Source organism: Dendrobates tinctorius, unplaced genomic scaffold, assembly GCF_039654945.1.
Source record: "Dendrobates tinctorius isolate UK_male_01 unplaced genomic scaffold, ASM3965494v1 ptg000152l, whole genome shotgun sequence".
NCBI lineage: Eukaryota > Metazoa > Chordata > Amphibia > Anura > Dendrobatidae > Dendrobates > Dendrobates tinctorius.
In genome coordinates this window covers 4,091,876-4,110,094 of record NW_027361819.1, presented here as the reverse complement: position 1 = coordinate 4,110,094, position 18,219 = coordinate 4,091,876, and the positions used below count along the sequence as shown (strand labels likewise).

Genomic DNA, 18,219 nt, shown 5'->3' with positions numbered 1-18,219 from the left:
GATTGAATGCTGCCTCATGAATACACCGGACTCATAACATTCGGATAGAATGCTGCCTCGTGAATACACCGGACTCGTAACATTTGAGTGGAACGCTGCCTCATGAATACACTGGACTCATAAAATTCGGGTGGAACGGTACCTCGTGAATACACCGGACTCATAACATTCAGGTGGAACGCTGCCTCATGAATACACTGGACTCATAAAATTCGGATGGAACGCTGACTCATGAATACACCGGACTCATAACATTTGGATGGAATGGTGCCTCATGAATACACCGGACTCATAAAATTCGGGTGGAACGCTGCCTCATGAATACACCGGACTCATAACTTTCGGATGGAACGCTGCCTCATGAATATACTGGACTCATAACATTCGAATGGAACGCTGCCTCATGAATACACTGGACTCAAAAAATTCGGGTGGAACGCTGCCTCATGAATACATCAGACTCCTAACATTCAGGTGGAACGCTGCCTCATGAATACACCGGACTCATAACATTCAGGTGGAACGCTGCCTCATGAATACACCGGACTCATAACATTCAGGTGGAACGCTGCCTCATGAATACACCGGACTCCTAACATTCAGGTGGAACGCTGCCTCATGAATACACCGGACTCATAACATTCAGGTGGAACGCTGCCTCATGAATACACTGGACTCATAACATTCAGGTGGAACGCTGCCTCATGAATACACCGGACTCATAACATTCAGGTGGAACGCTGCCTCATGAATACACCGGACTCATAACATTCAGGTGGAACGCTGCCTCATGAATACACCGGACTCATAACATTCAGGTGGAACGCTGCCTCATGAATACACTGGACTCATAACATTCAGGTGGAACGCTGCCTCATGAATACACTGGACTCATAACATTCAGGTGGAACGCTGCCTCATGAATACACTGGACTCATAACATTCGGACTCCTAACATTGAATAATCATCCAAACATTAATATTTTTTGGTATTTTCAGGCAATAAGGAGCTGAGTTTCCTCCATACTGTGCTGCTTTTCTATAGGTGATGATGACAGAGCTGCTTTACGTGAAGTCATTATGAACTACTGGGATTTATTAAGTGAAATCTCTCACCCAGATCACTCCCTTTATTCTACAGACTAGATTGGCGTCTCTGGTCCCTGGTGATCACCTCTGATAAGCAGGAGAACCTGTGTCTGACCACTCAGTAGAAATGCAGCAGGATGTCCTTAGATATCAGTCCCAAGCACAAAAAAAGATTCTTCTATCCATAATGACACGATTTGTACAAAACAACATTTTTCATTGAGCCTTTTTGTTAATTTTATATGAACGGTCATGTTTGTGCGTCAGTTTTTGGCTTTGGTGCTGTCATTATACATTGGTGTAATCATGAAATCATCTGTGATTTTCCGCATCATATGACTATGGTGGAAAGACTACTCTCCCCTGACTAGGATTATACATTTACAATGTAGAGATTTCAAAATGGTCGTGAAGATCACCGATAATGAACAAAGACAAGCACTGAAGTACACGACGCTGGTCCCAGGAGCTGACTCTCTAACCGAGCTCCAGCCAGTGTCCTTCAGGCTTTAGTTCCTTTCTAGATCCCTGACGAGCGGCAAGTTATTTTTTTTCAGAGATTCCAGGAAGCAATCCTTGTCTTTATTACTTCCCCAAGAATCCACGTGACGGTAGAGCTCTCGCATCTTCTCCTGGGAGGTGGTCTTGCTTCGCACCGTGTCGTAGTGTTCACCTGTCAGCAGCCTCCTCTGACGGAGATCATCGAGGATCGGATCCACCAAAACCACCCGACCTATCAGTGCGGCGCGATGTCTGTCCACAAAATGCTCCTTGTCTGTAATTCCTGCAATTGGAAAACATTGTCAAACCTGTTTCCCTCGTGTGGCTGTAACTCTCTGTGGCCACAGACCTTTCGTGGAAATAATAAGAAACTTGTGCTTTTCTGATGAATTATGTAATTCTTGCCTGCAATTTGTTGTCTCTGGCATAGGCCAAGATCTGTGCCTAGGATCCGACCAATGACTCTGGCTTCACTGCATTGTCTGCTGGAGGGTTAGGGTTTTGAGCCACATGCACACTGAGCGGATTTGCTGCAGATTTTTTGTGATTGGAAAACCTTCAAAATGGTCATTGCAGGTCACCTGTCTTTAGTGGCACTGAATTACATTGAAGTTGCATATTTATCTTTTGCAATTCGTGGGGGCAAATCTATGGCAACTGGGAAACGAAATTCCCATCAAGCCCGCCACTGCGTAGATGTGTAGACCCCCGCTATACCGCATGCCTGTTCAGATTGGCCGCTCTGTACGAGCAGATGGATAACTGATCTCCATTAGAGCAAGGACAGATCTATCACATATTTTCTTTTTAGCGTGGCTTTAGACTACCCATTAACCCCTACAGGGCAGCGATTTTTGGGACGAAGACACAGCGATTCAAAGCATAAATATGTGGTGGAGCGTGAAGGTGTTAACACTAGAATAAAAAAACGGCCGTAGACTCTGTTCATTAATGCAGTTACGTTGTGTTTAGATCATGTCATCCATTGACTTGATGCCTCAAAAATTTAAGCAACTTTTGGTAATTAAAAAATATTCTATTGTTTTCTTTATACAGCTCCTGTGCAGACAGTGTGTCTCCACGGTAACAAACAATGTGTCTCCATGGTAACAGACAACAAACACGTTGGGCTCGTTAAGTCTACTGATGGGCATTTAGGAATAAGATGAGGCGCGCTACTTAATGAGTTATCAATGGAGCCTCCGTACCCCTCGCAAAAACTGTTCGTCACAATACGGCCTGGAGTACAAGTGACGTCACGAAAGTGCTCAAAAATATTTGTTTATTTCAGTTGCTTTTTGGAATATTACTTTGTGTATCTTTATTTTTGGGGTATAATATGTTATATGTGTTTATCTTTTGGTCTGCACCGTGACAATTTGATTATTGTCTTTTTGTCTTCCCATCTCTAGCACCACAGCATTGCCCCCATCTCTAGCACCACAGCATTGCCCCCATCTCTAACACCACAGCATTGCCCCCATCTCTGGCACCACAGCATTGCCCCCATCTCTGGCACCACAGCATTGCCCCCATCTCTGGCACCACAGCATTGCCCCCATCTCTAGCACCACAGCATTGCCCCCATCTCTAGCACCACAGCATTGCCCCCATCTCTGGCACCACAGCATTGCCCCCATCTCTGGCACCACAGCATTGCCCCCATCTCTAGCACCACAGCATTGCCCCCATCTCTAGCACCACAGCATTGCCCCCATCTCTGGCACCACAGCATTGCCCCCATCTCTAGCACCACAGCATTGCCCCCATCTCTAGCACCACAGCATTGCCCCCATCTCTAGCACCACAGCATTGCCCCCATCTCTAACACCACAGCATTGCCCCCATCTCTGGCACCACAGCATTGCCCCCATCTCTAGCACCACAGCATTGCCCCCATCTCTGTCACCACAGCATTGCCCCCATCTCTGGCACCACAGCATTGCCCCCATCTCTGGCACCACAGCATTGCCCCCATCTCTAACACCACAGCATTGCCCCCATCTCTAGCACCACAGCATTGCCCCCATCTCTAGCACCACAGCATTGCCCCCATCTCTAGCACCACAGCATTGCCCCCATCTCTGGCACCACAGCATTGCCCCCATCTCTTGCACCACAGCATTGCCCCCATCTCTAGCACCACAGCATTGCCCCCATCTCTAACACCACAGAATTGCCCCCATCTCTAGCACCACAGCATTGCCCCCATCTCTAACACCACAGCATTGCCCCCATCTCTGGCACCACAGCATTGCCCCCATCTCTGGCACCACAGCATTGCCCCCATCTCTGGCACCATAGCATTGCCCCCATCTCTAGCACCACAGCATTGCCCCCATCTCTAATACCACAGAATTGCCCCCATCTCTAGCACCACAGCATTGCCCCCATCTCTAACACCACAGCATTGCCCCCATCTCTGGCACCACAGCATTGCCCCCATCTCTGGCACCACAGCATTGCCCCCATCTCTGGCACCATAGCATTGCCCCCATCTCTAGCACCACAGCATTGCCCCCATCTCTAGCACCACAGCATTGCCCCCATCTCTAACACCACAGAATTGCCCCCATCTCTAGCACCACAGCATTGCCCCCATCTCTAACACCACAGCATTGCCCCCATCTCTGGCACCACAGCATTGCCCCCATCTCTGGCACCACAGCATTGCCCCCATCTCTGGCACCATAGCATTGCCCCCATCTCTAGCACCACAGCATTGCCCCCATCTCTAGCACCACAGCATTGCCACCATCTCTAGCACCACAGCATTGCCCCCATCTCTAACGCCACAGCATTGCCCCCATCTCTAGCACCACAGCATTGCCCCCATCTCTAGCACCACAGCATTGCCCCCATCTCTAGCACCACAGCATTGCCCCCATCTCTAAAACCACAGCATTGCCCCCATCTCTAAAACCACAGCATTGCCCCCATCTCTAGCACCACAGCATTGCCCCCATCTCTAGCACCACAGCATTGCCCCATCTCTAACACCACAGCATTGCCCCCATCTCTAGCACCACAGCATTGCCCCCATCTCTAGCACCACAGCATTGCCCCCATCTCTAAAACCACAGCATTACCCCCATCTCTAGCACCACAGCATTGCCCCCATCTCTAGCACCACAGCATTGCCCCCATCTCTAGCACCACAGCATTGCCCCCATCTCTAACACCACAGCATTGCCCCCATCTCTAACACCACAGAATTGCCCCCATCTCTAGCACCACAGCATTGCCCCCATCTCTAACACCACAGCATTGCCCCCATCTCTGGCACCAGAGCATTGCCCCCATCTCTGGCACCACAGCAATGCCCCCATTTCTGGCACCATAGCATTGCCCCCATCTCTAGCACCACAGCATTGCCCCCATCTCTAGCACCACAGCATTGCCCCCATCTCTGGCACCACAGCATTGCCCCCATCTCTGGCACCACAGCATTGCCCCCATCTCTAGCACCACAGCATTGCCCCCATCTCTAACACCACAGCATTGCCCCCATCTCTAACACCACAGCATTGCTCCCATCTCTGGCACCACAGCATTGCCCTCATCTCTGGCACCACAGCATTGCCCCCATCTCTGGCACCACAGCATTGCCCCCATCTCTGGCACCACAGCATTGCCCCCATCTCTGGCACCACAGCATTGCCCCCATCTCTAGCACCACAGCATTGCCCCCATCTCTGGCACCACAGCATTTCCCCCATCTCTGGCACCACAGCATTGCCCCCATCTCTGGCACCACAGCATTGCCCCCATCTCTAGCACCACAGCATTGCCCCCATCTCTGGCACCACAGCATTGCCCCCATCTCTGGCACCACAGCATTGCCCCCATCTCTAGCACCACAGCATTGCCCCCATCTCTAGCACCACAGCATTGCCCCCATCTCTGGCACCACAGCATTGTCCCCATCTCTAGCACCACAGCATTGTGCCTGTTTATAGCACCACAGCATTGCCCCCTTCTCAGACATCACAGTGCTGCCCCGTTTCTAGCACGGCTACATAGGGTGAGTTTACACGTGTCTTCTTCTCTTCACCTTAACATACAGTATTACACTATGAAGAACTCCTATTTATTATCCAAAGTGGAGTAACTTTTGAAGAATTTGTTGAGTAGTCTTTGCTACTCCCCATCCTGCACATGCTATGCTCACTTTGGTTGATCTGACCGGAACTTGCGTGAAAAATCCAAAAGTTACAACATTTTTGCTCAACTTTGAGCTGTGCAAAAGTTTCCCACCTTCTCAAAGTCTTTGCACCAGATTTCTGAGCCATAGTGTAGTCAAATCCTCCAGTTATTTTCTTTTATTTATCCTTTATTCCTAAATATCTGGTTGTAAGACGTATGGAACAGATAGAATGGAGTATAAGGAGTGATTGTTGTTGGTCACCATGTAGACACGTACAGTGAGTACGGAAAGTATTCAGACACCTTTAAATTTTTCACTCTTTGTTTCATTGCAGCCATTTGGTAAATTAAAAAAACTTCATTTTTTTTCTCATTAATGCACACTCTGCACCCCATCTTGACTGAAAAAAAAACAGAAATGTAGAAATTTTTGCTAATTTATTAAAAAAGAAAAACCAAAATATCCCATAGTCATAAATATTCAGACCCTTTGCTCAGACATTCATATGTAAGTCACATGCTGTCCATTTCCTTGTGATCCCTCCTTGAGATGGTTCTAATCCTTCATTGGAGTCCAGCTGTGTGCAATTAAACTGATAGGACTTGATTTGTGAAGGCGCACACCTGTCTATATAAGACCTCACAGCTCACAGTGCATGTCAGACCAAATGAGAATCATGAGGCCAAAGGAACTAGCCAAGGAGCTCAGAGACAGAATTGTGGCAAGGCACAGATCTGGCCGAGGTTACAAAAGAATTTCAGCAGTACTCAAGGTTCCTAAGAGCACAGTGGCCTCCATAATCTTTAAAAGGAAGAAGATTGAAGAAGTCTTTCTAGACCTGGCCGTCCAGCCAAACTGAGCAATCGTGGGAGAAGAGCCTTGGTGACAGAGGTAAAGAAGAACCCCAAGATCACTGTGACTGAGCTCCACAGATGCAGTAGAGAGATGGGAGAAAGTTCCTCAAAGTCAACTGTCACTGCAGCCCTCCACTAGTCGGGTCTTTATGGCAGAGTGGCCCGATCGAAGCCTCTCTGTGCCAGACATATGAATGCCCGCTTAGAGTTTGCTAAAAAACACATGAAGGATTCCCAGACTATGAGAAATAAGATTCTCTGGTCTGATGAGATGAAGACAGAACTTTTTGGTGATAATTCTAAGTGGTATGTGTGGAGAAAACCAGGCACTGCTCATCACCTGCCCAATACAATCCCAACAGTGAAGCATGGTGGTGGCAGCATCATGCTATGGGGATGTTTTCAGCTGCAAGGACAGGACGACTGGTTGCCATTAAAGGAAACATGAATGTGGCCAAGTACAGAGAGATCCTGGATGAAAACCTCTTCCAGAGCGCTCTGGACTTCAGACTTGGCCGACGGTTCACCTTCCAACAAGACAATGACCCTAAGCACACAGCTAAAATAACAAAGGACCACGTGGCTTCAGAACAACTCTATGACCATTCCTGACTGGCCCAGCCAGAGCCCTGACCTAAACCCAACTGAGCATCTCTGGAGAGACCTGAAAATGGCTGTCCACCAACGTTCACCATCCAACCTGACGGGACTGTAGAGGATCTGCAAGGAAGAATGGCCGAGGATCCCCAAATCCAGGGGTGGAAAACTTGTGGCGTCATTCCCAAGAAGACTCATGGCTGTACTAGCTCAAAAGGTGCGTCTCCTCAATACTGAGCAAAGGGGCTGAATACTTATGACCATGGGAGATTTCAGGTTTTCTTTTTTAATAAATTTGCAAAAATTTCTACATTTGTGTTTTTCTTCAGTCAGGATGAGATGCAGAGTGTACATTAATGAGAGAAAAATGAATGTTACTGAATTTACCAAATGACTGCAAAAGGGGTGTGAATACTTTCCGTACCCACTGTAGGTCTGCACAGGAGCTGTAGTAACATAACGATGAGAAATATTCCAAGATTACTCTCAGAATTCAGAGTTATTCAATCTCCATAAGTGACACCGAGGGCTTGGGAAGAGATGCTCTTTGGAAGTGCTGTCTTACATGGAGTGAAGGAGCGCATGCGCGACCTCTGCTCCATTCACTGCCTATTAGCCTGTGCAGTGCAGCACTCCGCTATTTCCAGCAGTCCCATAGACCATGAATACAACAGAGGTCGAGCATGCACACCTGCCCTATATTCGAGACCAGTCTGTGGATGGAAGCATGGCATGGTTCTCCGGTTCCAGAGTCCTGTTCTAGTTTTTCTTAGGCTTTTAGTATATACCGTACACTATAAATATACAGGGACGTGTATTCTTGTACACGCATTTTCAGGATCCAGCTTTGTAGATAAGCGCGGACTGAGCTGCACTGCGTGGCATTCCCTAGATACAAGTATTAGTCTGTCAACATACACGGACTACTGGATTCAGGAACTTTTGTGCACTTACCGGCCATGTCTGGAGGATCTTTCGCACACAGAAGGCGGGCACTGTCCTATGCTGGGGTTGTAGTATTTCCTGCAGAAACCAGAAAAGGAGATGACAGAAACTGAAAGTGACTATTGGCTCTAAAGTGGCGGGAACGTGTATTAACCCTCAGACTGCCTGTGCTACTTATTTGCAGGCAGCGCAGTACTTGTCCTCTCTTTCTTTCCTCCTTTTCATGTGATCTTCATTCTCACACCGATAATCCCTTTAGGCTATGTGCGCACGCTGCGGATTATGCTGCGGTTCCACAGCGGTTTTGCCCCTGCGGAACTGCAGCAGTTCCACAGACATGGTACAGTACCATGTAACCCTATGGGTTTTAAAAACCGCTGTGCTCACGCTGCGATTTTTTCCGCTCGGTTTTGCTGCGGTTTATAAACCGAAGCATGTCAATTGTTTCTGCGGATTCCGCTGCGGTTTCACAATAGTAGAGGTGTGAAACCGCAGGGGAAAACCGCAGGCCAAATCGCAGGTCACTTTACCTGCGGTTCCGCAGGGCAAAACCCGCAGGTGAATCCGCAGTGTGTGCACATAGCCTAAGGACCCAGGATATTTAATTTTTGCGCTTTCAAATTTTCTTCTTCTTGTTCCAAGAGCTATAACCTTTTTATATTTCTGTCTCCATGGCTGTATGAATAAAATATAGCACGAGGACCAAGCTCATATCATATAAATACAACAACAGAACCAAACTCAATTCAGAAACAGCACCAGAACCAAGCTCAAAACAGAAATACAACAGAGCCAAGCTCAAAACAGAAATACATCACCAGAACCAAGCTCAAAACAGAAATACAGCAGAGCCAAGCTCAAAACAGAAATACATCACTAGAACCAAGCTCAAAACAGAAATGCATCACCAGAGCCAAGCTTAAAACATAAACACAGCATCAGAGCCAAGCTCAAAACAGAAATACAACAGAGCCAGCTCAAAACAGAAATACATCACCAGAACCAAGCTGAAACATAAATACAGCAGAGCCAAACTCATAACAGAAATACATCACCAGAACCAAGCTCAAAACAGAAATGCATCACCAGAGCCAAGCTTAAAACATAAACACAGCATCAGAGCCAAGCTCAAAACAGAAATACAACAGAGCCAAGCTCAAAACAGAAATACATCACCAGAACCAAGCTGAAACATAAATACAGCAGAGCCAAGCTCAAAACAGAAATACATCACCAGAACCAAGCTCAAAACAGAAATGCATCACCAGAGCCAAGCTTAAAACATAAACACAGCACCAGAGCCAAGCTCAAAACAGAAATACAACAGAGCCAAGCTCAAAACAGAAATGCATCACCAGAACCAAGCTGAAACATAAATACAGCACCAGAACCAACCTCAAAACATAAATACAGCATCATACTGTAAAGCCATATTTAAATGCCACTGTTGAGATTAACAGCCGCATTTAAAGGGGATCTGTCAGTAGGATCAGCCATCTATATGGGCATGCAGGTTATAGGAAGCTGACGAAAATGATACCTTGATAACTGCCATCCGATGTATTTTTCCAGAGAAATCCATGTTTTTCTTATATGCAAAAGAGCTGAAAAGATCTGTTTTTAATTTCTAGCCGCACCTCTGTATGTACATTGTTCCCCTCTCCTTATGTGGCTAGAGTGTATGGGCTCCTGGTAGGACGGATGCTAGAATGCAGCTGTCAATCACTCACTACATAAAAATTCTAAGAAGTTATCTGTAGAAAGAGCCATTGTGGCATAATAATTACTACTGGATGGGATTTCCCAGTGATTGCAAGTACAGGAGCTTCTCACAATATTAGAATATCATCAAAATGTGAATTTATTTCAGTTCTTCAATACAAGAAGTGCCTCTCCTGTATTCTATAGAGTCATTACACACAGAGTGATCTATGTCACGGGTTTATTTCTGGTAATGTTGATGATTATGACTTACAGCCAATGAGAACCCAAAAGTCATTATCTCAGTAAATTAGAATACTTTATAACACCAGCTTGAAAATGATTGTAAAATCTGAAATGTCGTCCTACTGAAATGTGTGATCAGTAAATGCACTCAGTACTTGGTCGGGCTCCTTCTGCATCAATTACTGCATCGATCCGGCATGACATGGAGGCGATCAGCCTGTGGCACTGCTGAGGGGTTATGGAAGCCCAGGTTGCTTTGATAGCAGCCTTCAGCTTGTCTGCGTTATTGGGTCTGGTGTCTCTCATCTTCCTCTTGACAATACTCCATAGATTCTCTATGGGGTTAAGGTCAGGCGAATTTGCAGCCAATCAAGCCCAGTGATACTGTTGTCTTTACACCAGGTATTGATACTTTTGGCAGTGTGGACAGGGGCCAAGTCCTGCTGGAGGATGACATTCCCATCTCCATAAAGCTTGTCGGCAGAGGGAAGCATGAAGAGCTGTAACATGTCCTGGTAGACGGCTGCGCTGACTTTGGTCTTGATAAGACACAGTGGACCTACACCAGGAGATGATATGGCTCCCCAAACCATCACTGATGGTGGAGACTTCACACTAGACCTCCAGCAGCTTGGATTGTGGCCTCTCCACTCTTCCTCCAGACTCTGGAACCACTGACAACAGTCCAGTTCTTCTTCTCCTTGGCCCAGGTAAGACGCTTCTGGTGTTGTCTATTGGTCATGAGTGGCTGACACAAGGAATGCATGTCAAGCCTCAGACTATATTCCTGTAGCCTGAGACTATTTTCCTGTAGCCTGGGACTATTTTCCTGTAGTCTCTGAGACTATTTTCCTGTAGCCTGGGACTATTTTCCTGTAGCCTGGGACTATATTTCTGTAGCCTGAGACTATTTTCCTGTAGCCCTGGACTATATTCCTGTAGCCTGGGACTATATTCCTGTAGCCTGGGACTAGATTCAAGATTCAAAGAAGCTTTATTGGCAGGACTAAATACACATTAGTTTTGCCAAAGCAAGTGTACAAAAGGGAATAGGGCTAGGGACTGTAGGGATGTTGGGTAGGGGTTGTAGGAAAGGTGGGTGGGGGCAGATCGAGGGTGGGGCTATAGAAGTCCATGGCATAGGGAAGGTGGATGGGGGCAGATCCAGGGTGGGGCTATAGAAGTCCATGGCATAGGGAAGGTGAATGGGGGGCAGATCCAGGATGGGGGCTATAGAAGTCCATGGCATAGGGAAGGTGAATGGGGGCAGATCCAGGATGGGGGCTATAGAAGTCCATGGCATAGGGAAGGGGGATGGGGGACGATCCAGGATGGGGGCTATAGAAGTCCATGGCATAGGGAAGGTGAATGGGGGGCATGGGGCAGATCCAGGATGGGGGCTATAGAAGTCCATGGAATATCATAGCTCTCTTTCTCGCAGCCTATGGCATGCCCTCACATATTGCGCTGCTATCTCCACTGCTCTCTCTTCTTCCCCCAGCAGGATATATGTTTTCTCTTCCTCCTTCATGGTAACCACACAACTTGTGAGGAGTGATGGTCTGGTAGCGCACGTTTAATCCATAAAAATTCCCTGCTTGAATCCTTCATGGTAATGAAATCCAGGAAGAGATGTGAGAGTCTCCTGAAGTGAGTGTCCCTCACTGCTGAGTATTTGGGGCAGTGTAGCAGGAAGTGGGTCTCATCCTCCAGGGCCTCCTGGTCACAGTGTTGGCACAGTCTTTCCTCCCTGGGCTTGTAGCTCTGCCTGTGTCGGCCGACCTCGATGGCCAGACTGTGGGCACTGAGTCTATACCGGCTCATTATCTTGCGGTCTCTGGGGTCCGGGAGTTTCTCCAGGTATGGAGCCAGTCTGTAGTCTCTCTGTAGACTCTGGTACATGGTCAGTTTCTGTGAGCTGATGATGTCGTTCTTCCAGTCACTTACGTACCTCTCCTGGCCTTCGTCTACCATCTTCCTGATTCCGGCTTTTGTCAGGTTGCTGTGATTGGTGTTTTGGTCAGGTTGGGTTTGGGTGGGCTGTTCCGAGGGTCCTGGTTTTTCTGTTTCACCTACATGTATCAGGGCTTTATGGTGATGGGAGCTTGGATTGCTCCTTTGTAGGTGAACCCGGAATGACAGTGCCCTCGTTAGAACCGTTAGGTGTAGAGGGAATCTGCCCAGCTTGGCCCGGTAAGCACTGTTGGAGGTGCTCCGATGGACTTGGAGAAGGTGCTTGCAGAATTCCAGGTGGAATATTTCTGTTGGGCTGGAATCCCACCTTGACCAGTCTGGGTAGGTGTGAGGGCCCCAGACTTCGCTGCCATACAGGAGGATTGGGGCGATGATAGAGTCGAAGATTTTTAACCAGACTCTCACTGGTGGCTTCAGATGGTAGAGTTTCCTTCGGATGGCATAGAAGGTTTTGCTGGCCTTGTCTTTCAGGGTCTCTATGGCTTGTTTGAAGCTCCCTGACCGGTGAATCTCTAGGCCCAGGTAGGTATATTTGTCCGTTCCTGTAAGGGTGCAGTTGTTGAGGACAAATGAAGGGTGCTGGTCTGATTTTCTCTTTCTCTTCTGGAACACCATGATGTTGGTTTTCTTTAGGTTGACCGGTAGAGCCCAGGTGGAGCTGAATTTCTCTAAGATTTTCAGGTTGTCTTGGAGGCCTTTCTCGGTTGGTGACAGAAGCAGCAGGTCATCTGCGTACAGCAGGAATTTCACCTGCGCGTCGTGGAGGGTGAGACCTGGTGCTGTGGAAGATTCCAGAGCGGTAGCCAGCTTGTTGATGTAAATGTTGAAGAGCGTTGGGCTTAGGCTGCAGCCTTGTCTGACTCTCCAGCTCTGCTGGAAATAGGCCATTCTTCTACCGTTCACACTCACATTGCAGAGGTTCTCAGTGTAGGAGCTTTTGATGACATTGTAGGTCTTTCCTCCTATTCCGCTCTCCAGCAGTTTCAGGAATAAGCCTGGGAGCCACACCGAATCAAAGGCCTTTTTAAAGTCCACGAAGCAGGCATATATCTTCCCGTTCTTTGTATTGTGCACGTGGCTCTGAATGAGGCTGTGCAGGGTGTAGATGTGGTCGGTAGTGCGGTGGTTTGGCATGAACCCTGCTTGGCTCTTGCTGAGGATGTTGTGCTTGGTGAGGAAACTGAGGATCCTCTTGTTCAGGATGCTGTTGAACAGTTTTCCCAGGTTGCTGCTGACACATATGCCTCTGTAGTTGGCTGGGTCATACCTGTCCCCATTCTTGTGGATGGGTGTGATGAGGCCTTGATTCCAGGTACCAGGGAAGTAGCCGGCACTTAGCACAATATTGAAGAGTTTAACCATTGCAGCCTGTATTTCTGGTGGTCTGTACTTCAGCATTTCTGGTAAGATTCGGTCCAGGCCACCGGCTTTTCTACATCTTATGGAAGAGATTCTCTCTGCTACTTCCTGTAATGTAATAGGTGCATCCACGGGGTTTTGGAAATTTTTTACTTTTTCCTCCATTGCTTTTAGTTTTGCCATTATGCTTTCCTGTTCTTGGCTTAGTTCTTCCTTTGGAATGTCTTTATAGAGGTCTCTGAAGTACTGGAGCCAGATGTTGCCATTTTGGATATGGATGTTGTTTTTCTTGTCTTTTGTGCCCATGTGGTTCCATAGGTCCCAGAAGGAGTTGTCTTGGAGGGCGTCTTGGAGTTGGATAAGCTTGGTAGAGATGTAACTCTACTTCTTCCTACTGAGGATGGTTTTGTACTGCCTTTGTATGGTTTCATAGGCTTCCCTCAGACCCGGGTGGTTGGGGTCTCTGTTTCTTGTTTGAGGCTGTTCTCAGGGTCTTCCGTACGGCTTTACATTCTCTGTCAAACCATCCGTTGATCTGTTTTTCTTTTGGTCTCTTGTAGTTGACTTTTTTAAGGTCGGACAGTCTGGCCATTGCATAGAATATATTGTTGAGGTCTTTTGCAGCTTGACTCACTCCCTTTGGGTTAGGCTGGTATTCGTAATTGTAGAAGTAGTGGAGGCATCCGCTGTATTTCAGGTCTGCTGGGAGCCTCTTTATACTTTAATGCCTATATTCCTGTAGCCTGAGACTATATTCCTGTAGCCTTGGACTATTTTCCTTTAGCCTGGAACTATTTTCCTGTAGCCTGGGACTATTTTCCTGTAGCTTGGAACTATTTTTCTGTAGCCTGGGACTATATTCCTGTAGCCTGAGACTATTTTCCTGTAGCCTGGGACTATTTTCCTGTAGCCTGGAACTATTTTCCTGTAGCCTGGAACTATTTTCCTGTAGCCTGGGACTATTTTCCTGTAGCTTGGAACTATTTTCCTGTAGCCTGGGGCTATTTTCCTGTAGCCTGGGAATATTTTCCTGTAGCCCGGGACTATTTTCCTGTAGCCCGGGAATATTTTCCTGTAGCCTGGGACTATTTTCCTGTAGCTTGGAACTATTTTCCTGTAGCCTGGGGCTATTTTCCTGTAGCCTGGGAATATTTTCCTGTAGCCCGGGACTATTTTCCTGTAGCCCGGGAATATTTTTCTGTAGCCCGAGACTATTTTCCTGTAGCCTGGGACTATTTTCCTGTAGCCTGGGACTATTTTCCTGTAGCTTGGAACTATTTTCCTGTAGCCTGGGGCTATTTTCCTGTAGCCTGGGAATATTTTCCTGTAGCCCGGGACTATATTCCTGTAGCCCGGGACTATTTTCCTGTGGCCCGGGACTATTTTCCTGTGGCCCGCGACTATTTTCCTGTAGCCCGAGACTATTTTCCTGTAGCCCGGGACTATATTCCTGTAGCCTTGGACTATATTCCTGTAGCCTTGGACTATTTTCCTGTAGCCTGGAACTATATTCCTGTAGCCTTGGACTATCTTCCTGTAGCCTTGGACTATATACCTGTAGCCTGGGACTATCCTCCTGTAGCCTGGGACTATCTTACTGTAGCCTGGGACTATCTTCTTGTAGCCTTGGACTATCTTCCTGTAGCCTTGGACTATATTCCTGTAGCCTGGGACTATCTTCCTGTAGCCTGGGACTATCTTCCTGTAGCCTGGGACTATCTTCCTGTAGCCTTGGACTATTTTCCTGTAGCCTTGGACTATCTTCCTGTAGCCTTGGACTATTTTCCTGTAGCCTTGGACTATCTTCCTGTAGCCTTGGACTATTTTCCTGTAGCCTGGGACTATATTCCTGTAGCCTGGGACTATATTCCTGTAGCCTGAGACTATCTTCCTGTAGCCTGGGACTATCTTCCTGTAGCCTTGGACTATCTTCCTGTAGCCTTGGACTATTTTCCTGTAGCCTGGAACTATATTCCTGTAGCCTTGGACTATCTTCCTGTAGCCTTGGACTATATACCTGTAGCCTGGGACTATCTTCCTGTAGCCTGGGACTATCTTCCTGTAGCCTGGGACTATCTTCCTGTAGCCTTGGACTATATTCCTGTAGCCTGGGACTATCTTCCTGTAGCCTGGGACTATCTTCCTGTAGCCTGGGACTATCTTCCTGTAGCCTGGGACTATCTTCCTGTAGCCTTGGACTATTTTCCTGTAGCCTTGGACTATCTTCCCGTAGCCTTGGACTATCTTCCTGTAGCCTGGGACTATATTCCTGTAGCCTGGGACTATATTCCCGTAGCCTGGGACTATCTTCCTGTAGCCTGGGACTATCTTCCTGTAGCCTGGGACTATCTTCCTGTAGCCTTGGACTATATTCCTGTAGCCTTGGACTATCTTCCTGTAGCCTTGGACTATCTTCCTGTAGCCTGGGACTATCTTCCTGTAGCCTGGGACTATCTTCCTGTAGCCTGGGACTATCTTCCTGTAGTCTTGGACTATCTTCCTGTAGCCTGGGACTATTTTCCTGTAGCCTTGGACTATTTTCCTGTAGCCTTGGACTATATTCCTGTAGCCAGGGACTATATTCCTGTAGCCTGGGGCTATTTTCCTGTAGCCTGGGAATATTTTCCTGTAGCCCGGGACTATATTCCTGTAGCCCGGGACTATTTTCCTGTGGCCCGGGACTATTTTCCTGTGGCCCGCGACTATTTTCCTGTAGCCCGCGACTATTTTCCTGTAGCCCGGGACTATTTTCCTGTAGCCCGGGACTATATTCCTGTAGCCTTGGACTATATTCCTGTAGCCTTGGACTATTTTCCTGTAGCCTGGAACTATATTCCTGTAGCCTTGGACTATCTTCCTGTAGCCTTGGACTATCTTCCTGTAGCCTTGGACTATCTTCCTGTAGCCTGGGACTATCTTCCTGTAGCCTGGGACTATCTTCCTGTAGCCTGGGACTATCTTCCTGTAGCCTTGGACTATCTTCTTGTAGCCTTGGACTATTTTCCTGTAGCCTTGGACTATCTTCCTGTAGCCTGGGACTATATTCCTGTAGCCTGGGACTATATTCCTGTAGCCTGGGACTATCTTCCTGTAGCCTGGGACTATCTTCCTGTAGCCTGGGACTATCTTCCTGTAGCCTTGGACTATATTTCTGTAGCCTTGGACTATATTCCTGTAGCCTTGGACTATCTTCCTGTAGCCTTGGACTATATTCCTGTAGCCTGGGACTATCTTCCTGTAGCCTGGGACTATCTTCCTGTAGCCTTGGACTATCTTCCTGTAGCCTGGGACTATTTTCCTGTAGCCTTGGACTATATTCCTGTAGCCTGGGACTATCTTCCTGTAGCCTGGGACTATCTTCCTGTAGCCTCGGACTATCTTCCTGTAGTCTCTGAGACTATTTTCCTGTAGCCTTGGACTATATTCCTGTAGCCTTGGACTATATTCCTGTAGCCTTGGACGTTCTTCCTGTAGCCTGGGACTATCTTCCTGTAGCCTGGGACTATCTTCCTGTAGCCTGGGACTATCTTCCTGTAGTCTCTGAGACTATTTTCCTGTAGCCTTGGACTATATTCCTGTAGCCTTGGACTATCTTCCTGTAGCCTGGGACTATCTTCCTGTAGCCTTGGACTATCTTCCTGTAGCCTGGGACTATCTTCCTATAGCCTGGGACTATCTTCCTGTAGCCTGGGACTATTTTCCTGTGGCCTGGGACTATCTTCCTGTAGCCTGGGACTATCTTCCTGTAGCCTGGGACTATCTTCCTGTAGCCTGGGACTATTTTCCTGTGGCCTGGGACTATATTCCTGTAGCCTGGGACTATATTCCTGTAGCCTGGGACTATATTCCTGTAGCCTGGGACTAGATTCCTGTAGCCTGGGACTATCTTCCTGTAGCCCGGGACTATCTTCCTGTAGCCTGGGACTATATTCCTGTAGCCTGGGACTATATTCCTGTAGCCTGGGACTATCTTCCTGTAGCCTGGGACTATTTTCCTGTGGCCTGGGACTATCTTCCTGTAGCCTGGGACTATCTTCCTGTAGCCTGGGACTATATACCTGTAGCCCGGGACTATATACCTGTGGCCTGGGACTATTTTCCTGTAGCCTTGGACTATATTCCTGTAGCCTGGGACTATCTTCCTGTAGCCTGGGACTATCTTCCTGTAGCCTGGGACTATATTCTTGTAGCCTGGGATTATATTCCTGTAGCATGGGACTATCTTCCTGTAGCCTGGGACTATTTTCCTGTGGCCTGGGACTATATTCCTGTAGCCTTGGACTATATTCCTGTAGCCTGGGACTATTTTCCTGTAGCCTGGGTCTATTTTCCTGTTGCCTGGGACTATATTCCTGTAGCCTGGGACTATTTTCTTGTAGCCTGAGACTATTTTTCTGTAGCCTGGGACTATATTCCTGCAGCCTGGGACTATATTCCTGTAGCCTGGGACTATATTCCTGTAGCCTTGGACTATATTCCTGTAGCCTGGGTCTATTTTCCTGTAGCCTGAGACTATATACCTGTAGCCTGAGACTATATTCCTGTAGCCTTGGACTATATTCCTGTAGCCCGGGTAGCCTGGGTCTATTTTCCTGTAGCCTGGGACTATATACCTGTAGCCTGAGACTATATTCCTGTAACCTGGGACTATCTTCCTGTAGCCTGGGACTATCTTCCTGTAGCCTGGGACTATCTTCCTGTAGTCTCTGAGACTATATTCCTGTAGCCTTGGACTATATTCCTGTAGCCTTGGACTATCTTCCTGTAGCCTGGGACTATCTTCCTGTAGCCTGGGACTATCTTCCT

The 18,219-nt window shown here is 47.6% G+C and overlaps 2 protein-coding genes across 5 annotated transcripts in view; one reads left to right on the top strand and one right to left on the bottom strand.

Annotated features, from left to right (window-relative positions):
* Positions 1–18,219, top strand: part of TRIM72 (tripartite motif containing 72) — a 151,434-nt gene that overhangs the window by 31,115 nt on the left and 102,100 nt on the right. The window lies entirely within an intron of this gene.
* Positions 1,079–18,219, bottom strand: part of LOC141050638 (apoptosis-associated speck-like protein containing a CARD) — a 37,820-nt gene continuing 20,679 nt past the window's right edge. The window contains exons 5-6 of the mRNA XM_073547224.1: positions 9,131–9,140; positions 1,079–1,873 (exon numbers count right to left, since the gene is read on the bottom strand). Of these exons, the coding sequence (XP_073403325.1) occupies positions 1,599–1,873; positions 9,131–9,140 (285 nt within the window). The 3' untranslated portion in view covers positions 1,079–1,598. The remainder of the gene's footprint in view (positions 1,874–9,130; positions 9,141–18,219) is intronic.